The sequence below is a fragment of the Emydura macquarii genome, unplaced genomic scaffold (genome assembly GCF_026122565.2).
Source record: "Emydura macquarii macquarii isolate MOO-44397 ecotype Brisbane River unplaced genomic scaffold, CSIRO-AGI_Emac_v2 contig_3062, whole genome shotgun sequence".
Classification (NCBI taxonomy): domain Eukaryota; kingdom Metazoa; phylum Chordata; order Testudines; family Chelidae; genus Emydura; species Emydura macquarii.
Genome location: NW_027133199.1, coordinates 6,420,988 through 6,439,694, shown reverse-complemented (window position 1 = coordinate 6,439,694; position 18,707 = coordinate 6,420,988). Strand labels below are relative to the sequence as shown.

At 41.9% G+C, this 18,707-nt stretch overlaps 1 protein-coding gene across 3 annotated transcripts in view; it reads right to left on the bottom strand.

Annotated features, from left to right (window-relative positions):
• Positions 1-18,707, bottom strand: part of SLC2A9 (solute carrier family 2 member 9) — a 222,903-nt gene that overhangs the window by 189,336 nt on the left and 14,860 nt on the right. For all 3 annotated transcript variants that reach the window (XM_067530346.1, XM_067530349.1, XM_067530347.1), the window contains one exon: positions 908-990. In XM_067530346.1, the coding sequence (XP_067386447.1) occupies positions 908-970 (63 nt within the window). In that variant the 5' untranslated portion in view covers positions 971-990. The remainder of the gene's footprint in view (positions 1-907; positions 991-18,707) is intronic.

The following is an 18,707-nucleotide window of genomic DNA, read 5'->3' as shown; positions in this document are numbered from 1 at the left end:
CTGTGTGTATGAATGTTTGTATAAGCCTTACCTGGACACACTAAACTCCTTTGGCCTCGTATCACTCATAATAGACTAACAACAACCAAACAAAATACACTGCCATGCATCTTAAAATGTACAGCCATCAAATCATCATTCCCTCGCACAACTCCCCCGCATCCTTATTCAAGGACAACTCCCCTTGCTCTCTTCTTAAATAGCAGTGAGAAAAGGGTTGTGCAACATTTATAGAAGGTTGACAAACCTAGGCTATGGCACAGCAAGGGGAGGGGGGAAACTGAGGGGTTTCCACAAGAAGGATCCTATCAGCAGCTCCCCTTCAAGCATCCTAAAACATTTAGTTTGCCCCAAGCAGCATTTGGGTTGTTCTAAAATCTGTATAATGGTAGCAACTCAGAGTTCAGGGCCTCAGGGTGCTAGGCACTGTGCAGATACACGGTAAGAGACAGTCCACACCCCAGAAAGCTTACAGTCTAAATAAACAGGACCAACAAAGATTGATAGATATTATCCCAGAAACATAACCCCAGTCTCCTAAATCCCATGCCTGTGGCTGAACCTCAAGAATCTTCTTCTACTCAAAAGAAATCATAAAGCAATTAGACCCTGATTTGTATTTAGACACTTCTGCACTTACCACTTCAATGTCTAAATTTAGGAGCCTAAATCTCATTATCAAAAGGGGATTTAGGCTCTTAAAATAGACTGTCAAGGGGATCTGGGCTCCTAAGTGCCTAGATACCTTTCTAAAAATGAGTGCTGCAATGCCAACTACCTTTACAAATCTGGTCATTAACGATAGCAGTCTGCTCATTGTCAACTATCTTCTGTGTCTTTATTCCCAAATGAATGTTTGTCTTGATAAAAGATTTAGGAGACAGAAGCAGAAAAACTCCAAACTCACCACTTTCTTTTTCACTCCCTGTTTTTCTTTAATCTCACAATTGCTTTTCTCTTTATTCTCCATCCTGTTGTCGTCTTGTTACTCTGTTAATAGTGGGGGAAAAGAAGTTTTTTTTGTAATTAGTGATCATTCATTTATATATTGTGGCATCTTTCATCTGAAATCACTTTAAAAAAAACCACAGTGCCTGATCCAGCAAGCACTTGAGAAAATCTTACTTCAAGAAGGATGTTGATAAATTGGAGAGGGTTCAGAGAAGTGCCATGAGAATGATTAAAGGGTTGGAAAAATATGCCTTAATATGACTCAAGAAGTTCAGTCTGTTTCACTTAACAAAGAGAAGTTTAAGGAATGACTTGATCACAGTCTATAACTACCTAGATGAAGAACAAATATTTGATAATGGGCTCTTCAGTCTAGCAGGCAAAGGTATAATGAGATCCAATGGCTGGAAGGTGAAGTTAGACAAATTCAGAATGGAAATAAGGCATAATTTTTTAAACAGTGAGGGTAATTAATCATTGGAACAATTTACCAAGGTAGTGGTGGATTCTCCTTCACTAGAAATGTTTAAATAAAATTTAGATGCTTTTTCTAAAAGGTATGCTCTAGTTCAAAGAAGAATTAATTCAGGGGAAGTTCTGTGGCGTCTGTTATACAGAAGGTCAGACTAGAAGATCACAATGGTCTCTTTGTTACCAGGGTTCTCTGAATCCAAAGCTCGGGGTAACTGTACACTTTGCAAGGTGGTCTCAGGAGAAAATGAAAGGGAGATACAGCACATCTGTCTGATTAAAGACTGGCACTAACCCACAGTGCTTTCATCCAAACTTACTATTTTATTAGATCACAAGCACACACAGATATGTAAAAGATTAGAGCGGCCCCAAACAATAGTTATCCATAGTCTAGAGGTGTCTTTAGTGCTCAAACGATAAGGTTTAAGTGGCCAGCTATCCTCTTGTCACTGGGGATTCCAAGAGATGTCCAGAAGGTCAAATCCGAATTCCTCACACCTGTCTACGCCTTTTATGTTAGTAAGTGCTACAATTACATCAACAACATGTCAATCAAAGAAAAACCATTAAGCAAGCACTTTTAAGCAGTTAGTTCTGCAGCTGAATTTCCACACCAGAGCAGTCCAAAGATAGAGCAAGATTTCCTGGCTTTTTTAAACACACAGACTTCAGCAGTTTCAAAGAAAGCATTAACAAGAAAGGCAACAGGATCATGCTCACTTCTTATGGGTAACCCTCTTCTCTCCTGGCCTGCCTGGTTATGCTAAGGCTGCCACAAAGGCCTACTAGCTTAGTTGGTTTTAGCAATCAGTATGGTAATTGGTGTTCCAGTTACTGGAAGTGGCCTGGGCAGTTTGCTACGCTGGCAATGTCTCCCCTAACATCTTTCAGCCCTAGATCTGTGAAACTACTCCTAGGAGTAGTGCTACTGACTTGAGTTACTCATCTCAGTCTAGTTCAGGACAACATTCCTAGTAAAGGCAGCACTAAACTGACTGAAGTTACTTGGACTTAAGCATGTGTTTAATGTTAAGCCACGGGGACCATATTTTCCCAAAGGGATAATGGGATGCTGCGTGGGACTGGACTGAGCCCCCCCACGGCCCCGCACGGGGCTGGGCCAAGCTGCTCACCTGAACCCTCCCTCCCATGCAGGGCTAGCACAGCTACTTGACCCCCTTAACATTCCTCCATACACCACTAGGGGTTGCACCCTACTTTTATGGCAAAACTGGGTATTTGTCCCATTTGCTGTTAACAACTGATCATCAGTTGGCAAGAGCAAATGGGATAAATGTCCAGTTTTGCTAAAAATGTCGGGACGGCCGGGACAGGGTTTAAAAAAATAGACTGTCCCGGCCAAAATGGTCACCTTAAGTTAAGCACACATGCTTAAGTGATATGCAGAATAGGATGGACATAAGCACATGTTTTCCTTTAAAACTGTAAGGGCAGGGACTGTATTTTACTATCTGTTCACACAGCACCTAGTACCAGGAGGTTCTGGTCTAGGTGGGACCTCTAGGCACTACTATTAACAAATAAAGAGCAGTCCCAGGAGGAAGTTCAGGCCCTAAAGTAAAAATTGCAGACAAGGATAATTTAATCCACTTCTAGAGTAGAATGCAGCAGCTGTTCAGCAATGCACAGTAAAACACGCTGCAGAATTTTCAGACAGGAAATGAATATCCATTGAAACCACAGGAGGAAGTTAAGTAGGCAGATGTAATGACAATACTAGTGTTGGGATGTAGCCAGGACACTAGGCTTGCTACCGCACAGCTAATCGCTGATCTCTGCTATCCAGCTCCTCAAGAAGACACTACCTCCAACAGCAGTGTCTCATAATACCATGCTGAGGCATTAGATCAAAACTGACACAGAGGAAAGAATAGTAAGTTAGTGATTCTCTAAGTTTTCTATTAACTCATGTTCTGAGATACCCAATCATTATGTGTTCTAATGTTACACATTTTAGCTACTGTTTATTTGCACGCTAACAATTAGTAGAGGGCCTTTCAGAGAAAGGATGGATGGGATGATACAGTGGTTAAGGATGTTCTAGAGACTCAGAAGACCCAGTTTCAAGTCCCTGCTCTCCCTCAGATTTCCTGTATGACCTCAGATAAGTCACTCAGGCTTTGTCTACACTAGCACTTTTGTTGGTAAAACTTTTGTCGATCAGGGATGTAAAAAACCACACCCCTGACCAACATAAGTTTCACCGACAAAAGCGCCAATGTGGACAGTGCTATGTTGGCAGGAAACGCTTTCCCACTGCCATAGCAACTGCTGCTCATTGGGGGTGGTTTAATTATGTCGGTGGGAGAGCTCTCTCCCATCAGCGTAGAGCAACTACGCGGGAGATCTTACAGCGGCACAGCTTCAGTGATACAGCTGTGCCGATGTAAAGTCTGTAGTGTAGATATAGCCTCAGTATCTCTGTGCCTCAGCTTCCCATCTGTAAAATGGAGATAATAGCACTTCCCCACTTCATGCAGCACCCCCAACGGACTGTGAGGTACACAGATACCACAGTAATGGAGACCATGTTAGTGCCTATGATATTAGGGTTGCCAACCCCTCTAATGTAAACCTCTAAAATGATAAAAATCTACACAATACAACTCTGCTGGGTTCTGGATTGCTTACTACATTTAGCCCATGTTTATTGAAATTTGGCTCAGGATTGGCCACCGCTGGGTTTAAGGAAACAATTTATAGTTTGAAGTGAACGCCATTCTAAGCTCAGTAGTTGGAGCTGTTTTACTTCAAGGGTGAAATCCTGTCCCCATTGAAGTAGTGGTGCTGGAACCATTTTTATAGTGGGGGCACTGAGAGCCATTGAATCAAACTGTCAACCCTGTTTATAATGGAAACCACTTCAAGCTGGAAGTGCAGCAGCACCTCCCGCACTCATGTCCCAGCACCTATGCACTGAAGTTTTGCCACTGACTTCAGTGGGGCCAGGATTTCAACCTAATGTTTGGGTTCATCTGAACACAAAACTCTGAGTGGAACTCAAAGGGGTGCAAACATTTGAGCACCAGAAACCAAAGAAAATTACTGTCCTTTCCCTCCACTCTTCTTTCCTCCAAGCCCATTTATTTTATCCGTCTTTATTATATTGCTGCTGCTGCTGCTGCTGCTGCTGCTGCTGCTGCTGGAAGGAGACAAACCACTTCCTCACCCCCCCAGAACATTTTGTTGTTCCTTTTAAAAGGGCTTTCTCTCACTGCAGCAGGTTCCATAGCATTCACACCTGTATGATAGCCCTTTTTAAAAATAAAATTGGAATTGTCTTTATTGAAAGGCAAACATGGAATCAGTAAATGGATTCATGATCCCAGGGTCAAAGGTCTGCTAAGTTCACAAACGTATTAAAAATCAATCTGATAGGGCTTGTGTTTCATTATGGCATTACCAATATAATAGGAAGTATGCTATGTGATAAACTTAGATCCAGGGGCGTGCACAGCCCCTTTGCACATGCCCCTGCTTAGATCTTTATCACTATGCATCAGGCAAATTTAATTACTGCTGAGATTTCAAATCAGACTTCAGCCAGCAAGTTCATACATTCCTGAATATGCAAAAGTGTTATAACGGTGATAAAACATAGACCAAAATAAATAAGTGTTGCCAAGATGGTATCCCACACAGTTTACATGACAAGAATACTACTAAGCTAGACATTTTCCACTTGTGTTGCAAGCACTTACTTGTAGTTATTTATTTAAACAAACAAAAAAACACGTGCACACATAGTGGGCTGAATCCTTCTTGGACTTCTACAGGACCTGACTGTGAGAGAAAGTGAACAGCCACCGCTAGAATGGAAATCAATGGGAGGTTCCCAGTGACTCTGAAAATGAAGCCCCTGGTATTCTATGAAGCAGGATGCTGACAGTTTCCTGTGAGTTACCCTGACCTCAACCATGAGAGTACACAACAAGTCACATGATCTGGCTCATGACTAGTCTAGTTGACTTGAATGGGGAGAGAGGGGGAATGTTAATGTGAGTAAAGCAAACAGGAATAGGGTCCCTACATCTAGTCATTGGTCAAAAAATATTAAAAACCTTTCATTCAGGTTTATGTCAAGGAAGTCAAAGGCTGGGATTTCTAATTTTGTTGTTAACTATTTCATTCATCACTTTTACATATACATTTTTAATCTCTCCTGAAGGCTTGGGTGGATTACACCAGGGAAAAATATTTATTTTAAGACAGGATTTTAAGAACATTTTATTCCAACTGACATATGATTGGGCAGAAACAATTCAAAATGACCAGTCACATCATCAACAGCAAATACTCAAATCGAACTGAATAACACATAGTTTTAAAATTCTTCATCTCATCGAGTAAGTAAATTGCCCAAGGGATCCTCACAAAGACACTTTCCAAGTTAAGGATTGTTTATGGCACAGTGGCCACATCTCTTTTTAACAAACACACACAAATGTAAACACATGCAGGAGGGACATGAATGTAGTCTTGTTGCAAAAGGTGGTTGTAGCTACTCAGCCTGCACATGAACCACCCTTTGTCCTGACAGACAGATCCCAAAGTCAAAATGGTTACCTGGCTAGAAATCCCATCAGGCCCACCCATCCTAGACATGTGGCTTTCACCAAGCTATACTTCACTCCCACCAAAAGCCACTGCTGGAACAGACTCCAGGAAATCTCAGCCTGGGAACCTTTCAGTCCCAGCTACCTATGGATCCCACAGTTGTGGGAAATACATAGCCCTCCTTGCTTTCCTTGCCTGTGCAAACAGCTGAATAAATTTACCCTCTTGCAAAAACTATATCCTCCCCCAAAGTTGTGACGTGATGTCGAGGAAAATATGGAACCTGAATGCAATTCTGGTTTAGCATGAACAAAAAAGGAAACCAATAGTTAGCATCACATCAAGAAGCACTCAGCAATTATATGCCAATATAATCTTCCAAGGATGAGAACCAACTGCTTGGCCTAATCCCTGGCCCCCAGTGCACAGGCTGGTGCAAAGGAAAAATCTTCCTGCCATAGCAGAAGAGTCTGAATGACCCTTTGTCCCCTCTCCCAACCCAGCCTAAGTGTGTGCACAAGGAGACAGCTCCCTCCCTTGTGACTGATAAAGAGGGCTCTTCAGAGCCAGATTGTATGATTGGTCTGGTGGGCATCTAGCCAAGGAAAGCCACAGCAAACCCTGTCCAACCAGCCATCACCCCACCACACTGTGAGTCTGTGTGGAGGGCAATAGGGTTAAGGGGAGGAAGGTGAGCTGAATAGTCATGAATACCAAAAACATTAGCAGCTAATGTGACAGACTCACAAATGGTTTGCAAACCAAAACCGGGGGGGGGACATCACATTTTGTCTGACAAGCATTATTTGACTAACTCTCTTCTAAAAGCACTTGTCCACTTCCTCTGCATATAGCAATATGAGACTAGCCAGGCAAAGCATGTTTCACAGTCACCAGGAAAAAGCATTTGCCATTTGTGTCAACAGTGTGCCCTTGTTGCCAAGAAGGCAAACAGCATATTGGGCTGCATTAGTAGAAGCATTGCCATCAGATGGAGGGAAGTGATTATTCCCCTCTATTCAGCACTGGTGAGGCCACATTTGGAGTATTGGGTCCAATTTTGGACCCCCTACTACAGAAAGGATGTGGACAAATTGGAAAGAGTCCAGCAGAGGGCAACAAAAACGATTAGGGGGCTGGAGCACAGGACTTGTGAGGAGAGGCTGAGGGAACTAGGCTTGTTTAGTCTGCAGAAGAGAAGAATGAGGGGGGATTTAATAGCAGCCTTTAACTATCTGAAAGGAGGTTCCAGGGAGGATGGAACTAGGCTGTTCTAGAATCATAGAATCATAGAATATTAGAGTTGGAAGGGACCTCAGGAGGTCATCTAGTCCAACCCCCTGCTCAAAGCAGGACTAACCTCTGCTATATCATCCCAACCAGGGCTTTGTCAAGCCTCAGCTTAAAAACGTCTAAGGATGGAGATTCCACCACCTCCCTAGGTAACCCATTCCAGTGCTTCACCACCCTCCTAGTAAAAAACTTTTTCCTAATGTCCAACCTAGACCTCCCTCCCTGCAACTTGAGACCGTTGCTCCTTGTTCTGTCATCTGCCACCACCGAGAACATCCTAGCCCCATCCTCCCTAGAACCCCCTTTCAGGTAGTTAAAGGCTGCTATCAAATCCCCCCTCACTCTTCTCTTTTGCAGACTAAACAAGCCCAGTTCCCTCAGCCTCTCCTCATAAGTCCTGTGCTCCAGCCCCCTAATCATTTTTGTTGCCCTCCGCTGGACTCTCTCCAACTTGTCCACATCCTTTTTGTATTGGGGGGCCCAAAACTGGACACAATATTCTAAATGCGGCCTCACCAATGCCGAATAGAGGGGAATAATCACTTCCCGTGACCTGCTAGCAATGCCCCTCCTAATGCAGCCCAATATGCCATTGGCCTTCTTGCCAACCAGGGCACACTGCTGACTCATCCAGCTTTTTATCCACTGTTACCCCCAGGTCCTTTTCTGCAGAGCTGCTGCCCAGCTCGTCGGTCCCCAGTCTATAGCTGTGCATGGGATTCTTTCTTCCTAAGTGGAGGACTCTGCACTTTTCTTTGTTGAACCTCATTAGATTTCTTTTGGCCCAATCCTCCAGTTTGTTTAGGTCACTCTGTATCCTATCCCTACCTTGCAGGGTATCTACCACTCCCCCAGCTTAGTGTCGTCCGCAAACTTGCTGAGGGTGCAATCTACCCCATCCTCCAGATCATTAATAAAGATGTTGAACAAAACCGGCCCCAGGACCGACCCCTGGGGAACTCCGCTTGTGACCGGTTGCCAGCTAGACAGTGGTAGTCTAGTGGTAGTAGATGACACAACAAGGAGCAACGGTCTCAAGTTGCAGTGGGGGAGGTCTAGGTTGGATATTAGGAAAAACTTTTTCACCAGGAGGGTGGTGAAGCACTGGAATGGGTTACCTAGGGAGGTGATGGAATCTCCATCTTTAGAGGTTTTTAAGGTGTGGCTTGACAAAGCCCTGGCTGGGACAATTTATTTGGGGTTGGTCCTGCTTTGAGTAAGGGGTTGGACTAGATGACTTCCTGAGGTCCCTTTCAACCCTAATCCGGTATGGTTCTATGATTGTCTCTGGACTGGCTTTTACTGGATCTTGGCTTCTTTCCCCAGAATTAGTTTTTATTTTAATAAGTTATTGGGCTCTAAAAGTTTGGTATGCAGCTTTGTAATTTGAATATGAACAATCTATAAAAATGCAGTGTAGTTGTAGCCATGTCAGTCCCAGGATGTTAGAGAAATAAGGTGGGTGAGGTAATATCTCTTATTGGACCAACCTCTGTTGGTGAGAGAGACACTAGAGCTCTTCTTCAGGACTGGGAAAAGAACTCTCAGCATCACAGCAACGTGTAAAATGGAATAGATTGCTATTTATGCCAAACAGTCTGTTCCACCTTGCATTTTGCTGTGATGCTGGGTGTTCCTTTCCCAGACCTAAAGAAGAGCTCTCTTTGGCTTGAAAGCTTGTCTCTCTCATCAACAGAAGTTGCTCCAATAACAGACATTACCCCTCCCCCCCTTGAATCTGTTAAAATGAAAGTTTTGTTTGTGTGTCTAGTAAGATTTGGTTGAATAATAAGAATATAATTTGCAGCTGCACTATCTGAGATAGCAATTTGTGTAATCCACAGATGCCCTCATGCTTCAGTCTATAAGCCAGCCACTATCTGAGGTCATGAGGAAACTTCTGCACAGATGCTATTGCACTCTGCATTTTATTTGGGGGAAGTGAGTACACATTCTGAAGCACTTGCTACTTGCCACTGAAAGAGATAGGATCAACATGTTCAATATCCTATCTAGCAATTCCTATGTTCCCATCATAGACCTTGTGCCTCTCCCTCTGCCTGAATATAAAATGTAATAGCTTCAATTCTTTTAATGGAAAAAGAATCACTCAAAGAAGCAGTATTGAAAAAGCCTGTGAATTATGGAACTTCTTCAAAATACATTCATGATTCAGCAAAAGATCTTAATGGATACTTCCATTTATTCAAGAGGCTGCTAAATCATCTCCCACTGAGGCATCGAAATGCTGTGTTTATGAACACCATATCTAACAATTACAGCTCTCACTTGGCAGTGTACCCCACTCCATCCCATCATCTCTTTTCTGTCACTGTATTCATTCCCATCCCTAATCCACATCTCTGCTTTCCTTCTTTTATTTCTGTCTCCATAATTTCTGACCCAAGCAAGATTTCACTCTTCATTTTCTAACTGGTGCAAGAGGAGTGGTCTGAGAATGAAAATGCAGATTGGCATTCTCAGACTCCAAAAGGGGTCTTGTGATTGGGATGATGATACTATTGGAAGGAAAAAGGCAAGGCAAAATCTCCTTTTACTTTTAGAGAACTGCAGCAAAACTATTCTATCTCTAAACTGCCTAGTCAAAGTTGAAGTTTCTTTGGGACCTGAAGAATAGAGCATGTGGTCAGAAAAAGCTGGCCCAGTAGGGTCACTTCTTCCATTCAGACCTGAAGGTACAGCAGGTGCTATGATAAACGGATATAAATATAACCATCAGTGGAAGTGGTCAGAGTTCTGTTTTTGTGGAAGTGGAAGAGGTCAGGTGGTGACATGTTCTCATTCATTCACTTTGCAGGGTACTCACTCCCATGTGTTTGATAGAAAACCGATAGAGATGATCCAAGAACTGTAGTTCATGGGATTGTTCATTTACTCACATTCAGAGAACAAAGCAGCAGCCAAGAAAGGCTAACTTTCAAATACATTTTTAGCGATAATGAAAATAAGAGCTTCCCTGGGACCTTTCCCCTCAAAATATTCTTAGTTTATGAAGGAATTCAGAACAAGGGTAAATAAGACAGAGCCAGGAAATGAACCCAGATTTATTGTGACCTGGTCCAATGCAATAACCTTCCCTAATTCCATGTCTTGTTTCAGTCTAAACACCCCTTCTCCTTTGTGTACAGTGCCCAGAATAATGACAATATGGAAAAAACTGAATGTTTGTTTTCTTTGTTAATGAAAATGTTGCTTGTGAAAAGTGCTAGATTAATAGTTCTGTTTATCCACAGAACAGAGTCCAGTACTATAGGTACAGCCCAAGCGGAAGCAGTTCAGACTTCTCCTGCCCTACCAAGGAAATGTTGTTCTTGAAGTCTGACCCAGAGAAACCTCTTATGAGTAATTCATTCTCCATGTAAAATTAACTCTCCTTGTCAATTTTCTACTCCATGCCCAGAAGCATAAGAATACTCACTGCCAGGAAGTATAATCATGTTATGCTCTAACAACTTTTACAATGCTTTGTTAAGTACCCTCATCTACTAGTTGGTCTTAAATATCAAAAATAATTGTGAGCATCTTTGTACAAGAATCTGGAATGTGTCTAAATGCATCTCTTTCAGTGAAATCTGCTCAAAATGAAGCAGTTATTAAGTATCCATGTTTGAATCAGATACAGCCTGATCTTTACTGCTGCTGTAATTTGGCTCTAAGCACTCCTATATGTCAGTTTTGCTCACTTAGGGATCAAAATTTGCTAGTCTCCACACAGATCCAGTAAATGCACGGCTTCTCTCTCACAGACTTCCTGAGTGACTTTGGAAGTTACTCAGTTTCTGTGCCTCAATTCCCAATCTGCACAATTAAGATAATAGTATTTTCCTATAAAGACAAATACATTAAGACTGTGGGGCTTTTAGATGCTATGGTAATGGGGGACCATAGGAAGTACTTTAGATAGCTTGGCTAAAGACAAATAAAAAACCTCATACAAACTATTCATCCATAACATAAACTAATTTTCAATTCAGGAAAGTCTGGGGACTTCATTTCTGATTACAGATTTTATTTTTAAAGATTTAAAAAAAAAAACCCTCAAGGACATTATTTTATTCCCTTTAACATAAAGCCACAGCTGATGCAGAAGAATATAAAGGCATAATCAACCTGTCCATCAGGGGCCACCTGCATTTAAAGGAAGGCTCATGTCATTGTCTCAAAACTAATTCAAATGATGAAGATGATTAGGTGATGCCAGGTTAGCAATTCAAAGGGAAGAAGCAGTCTCAGTAATTCTCCGCCTGATGTCATAAAGCATTTAGCTCTTAGCTTGTCCTCTTATTGGCCCAGATTTTGCAAGGCATATGATCTAGTGTCCTTCAGAGGTTCTATTATATACCACTTACTAAGATTAAAATTATAGTTTTGTTTAATCTGAAAGGATTAACTAGTGTGAACAAAAATGCTGCTCTTGAAGAACTATAGTCTGACTCACACCTTTAAAAGGTGGCATTTCTTCCTGAGAGTTATGCAACAATTTCACAGCTTTACTACAGTATTTCTTATATATTAGTTCCTCTTGATATGGGCCAAAGTATACATTGTATTAGTTTTGTTAAAGAAAATGACAACTATTTCCAACAAGAGATACTATGCAGTAAAGCAGGCCTTATTGCAATTTGAAAACCTCAGAGACCAATGAACACAGCTGCTGCCAAGAAACATGATAAAGCCAAACAAATAAAGCAAAAGTAACTCTTTTGTGAGTTAGCATGAGAGAGAGAAAGAGAAAATAATGAAGGCACTGAATGGCAGAATTCCAGAGTGATCTCTCTGGGGTTCATGGGTTTTCAGTGAGCGTTGGGATGCTAAGTCCCCTTTGTGCCTTTGAAAAGCTCTTCAATGTCTATATTCAATACTCTATATTGATCTCTTGGCTAGTTACTTAAAGTGCTGTAATGATGTACCACCTCTCAAGCAGAATGCAAACAAGAATACCAAAAGGGACAACTTATTTAAAAAGTAACTTTTAACTATATATTTAATTGCTGAGCCAGCACCACTGAAATTAGTGTAGGTTTTGCCATTGACATCAATGGGAGCAGAATCTGTCTCGTGCTGCACAGAGTGCACAGGAAATTTGTGACAAGTCAGCTAGTTGGCAAGCCAGTTAATATCTAAGTTCACACTAGTACTTGTTTGCAGATACAAATGTTGCTGTTGCATGTGCATCTAGCCTCTTTGGAAATCTGGCCTCTGATTGATAAATCCAATGTTGATCCTGCAGTTGCTAAGCATTCTGGTGTGAAGCCAATCAAGCATTTAAGAATGTGCTTAGTTTTAAACATGAGCAGTAAACCCATGGAAATCAATGGAACTACCTGCTTGCTTAAAATTAAACGTGCTTAAATGCTTTGCTAGATTAAGACTAGAGCACTTTAGCACCTTGCTTGATTGAGTCCTTAAACCACAGAATAGAGTATCTTTCCTGACAGCAACCTGTGAACCAGAAATCCTGAGAAGTCAATGTAAAGTTTACTAGGTCAGATGCAGAAAGTTTAAAATGGTGAATATGGAAAAAATGACAATGGTATCACATCCAGGGGCTCCATTTGTCGAGCATGATTTGACCCATCAAATACTTATATTCATTTCCTGTGCACCCTGTAACCATAACTATTCAGAGGAAACAAGCTATGACTACATCCTGCAAGCTCTTTCACAGCAGCCAGAGTAGATCTATGTCTGAGCAGTGTTATTTGGCTCCTGTCATTACTACAGTTGCCCAAAAATGTCAGTGGAAAACTGAAAAAAAATTGCACTAAAGGACCCACTCCTGTATGGTGTTGAGCACTTTCAACTTTCATTCATTTCACTGAGAGTTGAGGTTGCTCCGAGATGCTCAAGCTTTTTATATACAGTGCATTCCTGCATTCATTGTAAAGCCGTGGGTAGAGCTGATCAGTGAACAAAAAGGAAGATTCATTAAATATTTTTAAAACAGTTATTTTCTGTTTTCCATTGATATTTTTGGCCAGCCATAGTAAAGGACAGGCAGGTTGTAGTCGAGGTATTTTCAGAGCACGTTGCCTCTAAACAGTGATGGTTAATAATTTATCCTTCACTACCTTGACAATTAGTGTTGCTTAATCATTTCCCTCCTCATTTACACACACAAATGTGTCATTGCCTAGAAAAATCCTAGCAATTGCCCTTGTAATTCTCCTACATATCTGGAGACCATGTTGTTCCCAATGTAGGTAAAAGATTAATATAACCCCTATCTCTAGAGTAGCCTTTACACACTGCCCATGGCAGAAGCAGCAGTAGTCATTTCAAATGAAAACAGCGTAACATCTAGTTTCAACAGGCTATTTTATTCAACAGTTATTGAAATATGGGAATTACAGCAGGGCAGCTAGCAACAATAGCTGCTCTCCACCCTTCCTTTTTCAAGGAGGCAAAAGACCTACAGGAGGAGTATTTCCCAAATTACTCTTGTCATTAGAGGGAACTCCCACTGATTTTAACCAGGCAACTGGAATTAGGTGTAAAAACTGTGTGGGGGCAGATTCTCTCCTGTTTCCGAGGTCCATGTAGCACAGAAGAGGGTTACAGCTCCCTGATTCTGAATGCCAGTATGCCCTAGCATGAGTTAGAGCAGCGCTTAGAGTGCTCTAGTGTCTACACTGCAGTTAAGACACCCAGGGCTGGCTTGGACCAGTTGACTCAGGCTCACGGGGCTCGGGCTAAGGGGCTGTTTAATTGAGGTGTAGATGTTCTGTCTTGGGCTGCAGGCCGAGATCTGGGACCCTGTCGGAGCCAGAATGTTTACACTACAATTAAATAACACTCTAGCCCGAACCTGAGTCAGTGGGCATGGGGTAGCTGTGAGTGCCTAACTGCAGTGTAAACATACCCTAACTTACTCCCTTTAGAAACTGTATGCCATGGAACTATATAGCAGCTCACAGTTCTCCCTCCACCAAGGGAATTCTCAGCTAGCCAGTTACAGCCAGCATCCGGCTGTTTTGCTGCATGAGTGGTGATAATGATCCTATTAAGTCTCTGCCCCTGACTGAGTTCTGATTTTTTTAAAGCTACATCCAGTTGAGGGCTGCTGTGGCCAGACCATAGATTAACTATGTTTGTTTTTCAGAGTAATATAATTTACTGAAAGGGTTTATGACACACTCCCTCACCCTGCTAAATCTAAATGTAAAAATATAATAAAGGAGCCAACACAGTGTCACTCTCTTTATGTTGTATGAAATCTCCCTCCCCCTGACTGATTTTGTCTCTCTTTGTGTCATGTTGAGACTAACCTAGAGCATGATCCTGTAGAGATCCCACACACAGGGCTCCCACAAGAGGGGGAAGGGTACACTTTACCAGGACCTGGAAGCCCTGGGGTGCCTGGCCCAGGCTGCAACCCCCATTACCATTAGGAAAACATTTTTCGTGGCTCATGAGATTGCATGTATGGGATGAGGGATTGTGGTATGTGTGTGGGAGGGGGCCCATGTTACAAGTTTGTACTGGGCCCGAAAAAATGATGCTTGGGTCCTGCCCACACAGAGTCCTTTCTACCAGGAGCCACACTGAAAGCAACTCCGGATAGAAAGAACTACACCCAGTAATACAAAGTTTGCAGGAGGAGAATCCTAGGGAATGGCTCCCACAAGGTGTTGAGTGCATTACTCCAACTTAGCAAAGCACAAGTTCTTTGTTGAACTGGGGGCAGCACACTCAGCACCTGGAGAGTTGAGTCCCCTAGATAGCAAGCTTCTCAGGGCAGGGACAATGTCTTTATTCTCTCCAGTCAGCATGATGCTCTGGACACGATGTTAAATAATTTTTAAATGGCTTGTATAGCCTCATGTTTGGATAAGGGATCTCTACTATAAAGGACAGCTCATAAGCACACAGCAGTTTTCTACAGGCTCACAAAAACTGATTTTCCAAATAAGCCCATTACACTTTATTGTTTTTAGAATGTTCATACAGAATTCCCCTCTATTCCATCTCTTGCTATTTTCATATCAAGACTGGATGCCTTTCTGGAAGATATGCTTTAGTCAAACATGTCAGTGGGCTCAGTACAAGGATAGCTGAGTGAAATTCTACGGTATATAGAAACTCAGGCTAGTTGGTCTAATGGTCCCTGCTGGCTTTAAAGCTATGAATCTATGAACTACACATAAAAGTACACACACAACAAGCACTACCCATCCACTGCAATCTCATGTACCTCTAGCTTGTACCATACCTCTGTGCTTTCATTTTATGTGGGTATAAGGGAGAGCATGTATGTAGAATACATAGAGTTGATTGCAGAAAAAGGTGAGACTTTTTCCATGAAAATTTTCAGTAAGAAAATTCTGAATGAAGTGAAAAGTTTTCATGGAATGTTCCGATACCCTCCATCCCCCCAGTAATATTCCTTTGTTTTTATTTTTAAGAAATGGGATGTGGACTGTGTGTTTCATCCATCCTTTTCTATCCCCAAGGGGGTGGAAGTGGGGAGTAAGATTTTCACTTAATTGAAAAACACTGATACAGATTTTGACCACCTCTAACCTTATAAAATTCCTCATCTTTCCTCATTCATTGCAGCAGTCTGGGCATCTCACCCCACTTCCAGCCCAGAGACAGGGTCCAGCTGCTCACCTCTCCCAGGGGCTTTCTTATCAATTTCACCGCTCTGACAGTGGTCAGTGCCAGGTTATTTCAGAGGGAATGAATAGAACAGTCAATCATCAAGTAATCAATAGAGATTTTTCACCTCTTTGAACTTCCTTTGTCTTCCTTTCCTGCTTGATAACTGTTTATTGCTTAAATGCAAATTAAACTGCGCACATATTTATTTGTTTAGGACAGTTCTGCGTGCCAACTTCTGTTTGGGCAGGGTTGGAGGATTTGGAACATGCATTAATAACACCATAGAGGGGAATCTTATAACTCCACATTCAATGTTGTCACACATATTTTACCGGAACATTACTGACCAGCAACTTATGAATTTTCATATGGTCCCTTACAAGGCATACTTTGTACAATAGTGTGTACTCTGTCATACCTCCCACTTTACAAAGCTGCAGTAGGGTTAGCCACTGGATGACCTTGAAGCAGCTGGTCAGGCCTTGTCTTTATACATAGGTCTGTGATTGCAGATACAATGTCACTGAACCCACACACAAATCTTCTGTAATAGTTTACCAGACCTGTGCAAGATTGGACCTGTTTTTTGGTTTTGGGTACGGGCCAATTTACAATGGCTTCAACTTTTAAGGGATTAGGGAATATTTGACCTCCCTCTACTCAGTCTTATAAATAAGGAGCTCTGGATGCTCCAATTTTACACTCACAGGCTTTTATGATTAGGCTTGCCACTTTGAGCTTTGACAGCACAATCTTAAGTGTTCGGTGTGACCAGCCCAAGTGTTGCTAAACATTGCGATGTCGCCGCATACGCCCTTGCAAAGCTCTGTAAACCATTTAATACTTGCTTGACCAGCCTCTAAAAAGTGGTTCCTGCATTAATGAACCCAAATGGTAACATTGTGAGCTCATAGGGTCCCACATCAATGATGAAAGCGGATTATTTTCTGTGCATCCTTATCTAAGTGAACTTGCCACTATCCTCTAGTTAAATCAAAAGAGCTGAGATATTTAACTTTGCTTAAAATGCTCAGCATAACATCAGTTCTAGACATGGGATACACATCTAGTACTGTGACAACACTGATTTTTCTATGATCAACACTAAATCTTACAGTGTTTTCTTTCTTAGGGACCGAGACCACAGGTGATGCCCAAGAGCTTTCAGACACTTTAATTACTCCCAGGTCTAACATGCTTTTTATTTCTATACGAGTTTGTTTCTGTACCTTGCCATTGGATCTGGAGGGTCTGCTGGGAGGTGGCTATATTCCTTCCATAATGATTTTATGAGTCATCAAGAATGTCTTTTCTGGCTTGTTAGAAAACACTTCTTTGTGTTCTTGCAGCACAAACACCACCTCTGCTCTTTCAACAGGTGTCAACACACTGCAGATATCAGTGCTTTCCAGAGATGAGTCAATTTGGCATTCACCCATCAAATCAATGAGGTGGTGTGCCACTTCTATACAGCAGATAATGTTTACCATGGCTTCCTGGCTCTGATATGCTTTAGGTCTGTTTACATATGCTAGCTATGGGACAGCATTACCATGAGGCTTTTTAACATGATATGTATCTTCATTTACCACTTTTATTACCTCAAAGAGTCCTTTCCCAAGAATTTTGCATTTTATACTTTTCCACAGGGCATAATACCAACACTAAGTTTATTTCAAAAGAGCATTTACAAGCATGTTTACCAACTATGCCTTTTGTTCGTAATGTCTTTGAGATTAGTTTGCACAATACCCATCATGTCTTTTAATTCTCTCCTGAATGTATACATATGTTTGTACATATTCAGTTACTGGCTCTTCCCCTGCCTCAATGTCCCCTTCCTAGGAGTGTCTGATGAGATCTAAGGGTCTCTTCACTTTCCTTCCATATGAGATCAAATGGTGAGAACCTCTTTGATTCTTGAGGTTACATCCCTATAAGTAAACAGAAAATATGGTAATAATAAATCCCACCCTTGAACCTTTTATTTGCATACATTTCCAGCATAGATTTTAAAGTCCCATTGAATCTCTTCTTCAAACTGCTTGTTACTGCGTGATATGAGATAGCCCTTAGTTGTTTCACCCCACTTAACTTCCATAGCTCAGTTCATAGAGAAGGAATAACCATTTTTGAGGGAAATAGCCTCACCTTGATCTCAGAAAAATGCCAGAAAAGAAAGAACAGACAACTGTCATGTAGCAGTCGGGGCCCACCCCTGCCTTCCAACACAATCTGCAATCTCTGCCAACGAGTCTGCGGGTCAAGAATCGGACTTCTCAGTCACCAAAGGACCCACATAAAATGAAACCTGTGAAAGAGATCATCCTGGATCATGAGAGATTGCCTCCACCAACAACAGCTGAGACATGAAGTTTGATCTACAGTCACATAAAGTCTCTTTAGGGAAACCCACTCTGTTAAAGATAGTGAAAAGGGCTCTTGCCACAAATTCTGCTTCAGGATATCTAGTGGCAAAATCCACCACCACCAAGATATATTTCTTCCTCCTTCAAGTGGGACATGGCATAGGGCCCACAATGACCATTGCTACCCTCAGAAATGCCTTTTGTATTACAGGCAAGGGAACTTTCTGGGGTCCTGTGTGTCTTTTCCTTATTTGACATAATTCACAAGACCTGCAATAATTCCTCACATCATTCTGCATTCTGGCCAGTAGAAATTTTTCTTTAACCTGTCATAGGTTCTCTGTGCCACCAAGTAACCAGCAAAAGGACAGTCATGGGCTAACAACACGGTGCTGGATGGGCACAACCAACTGCTTA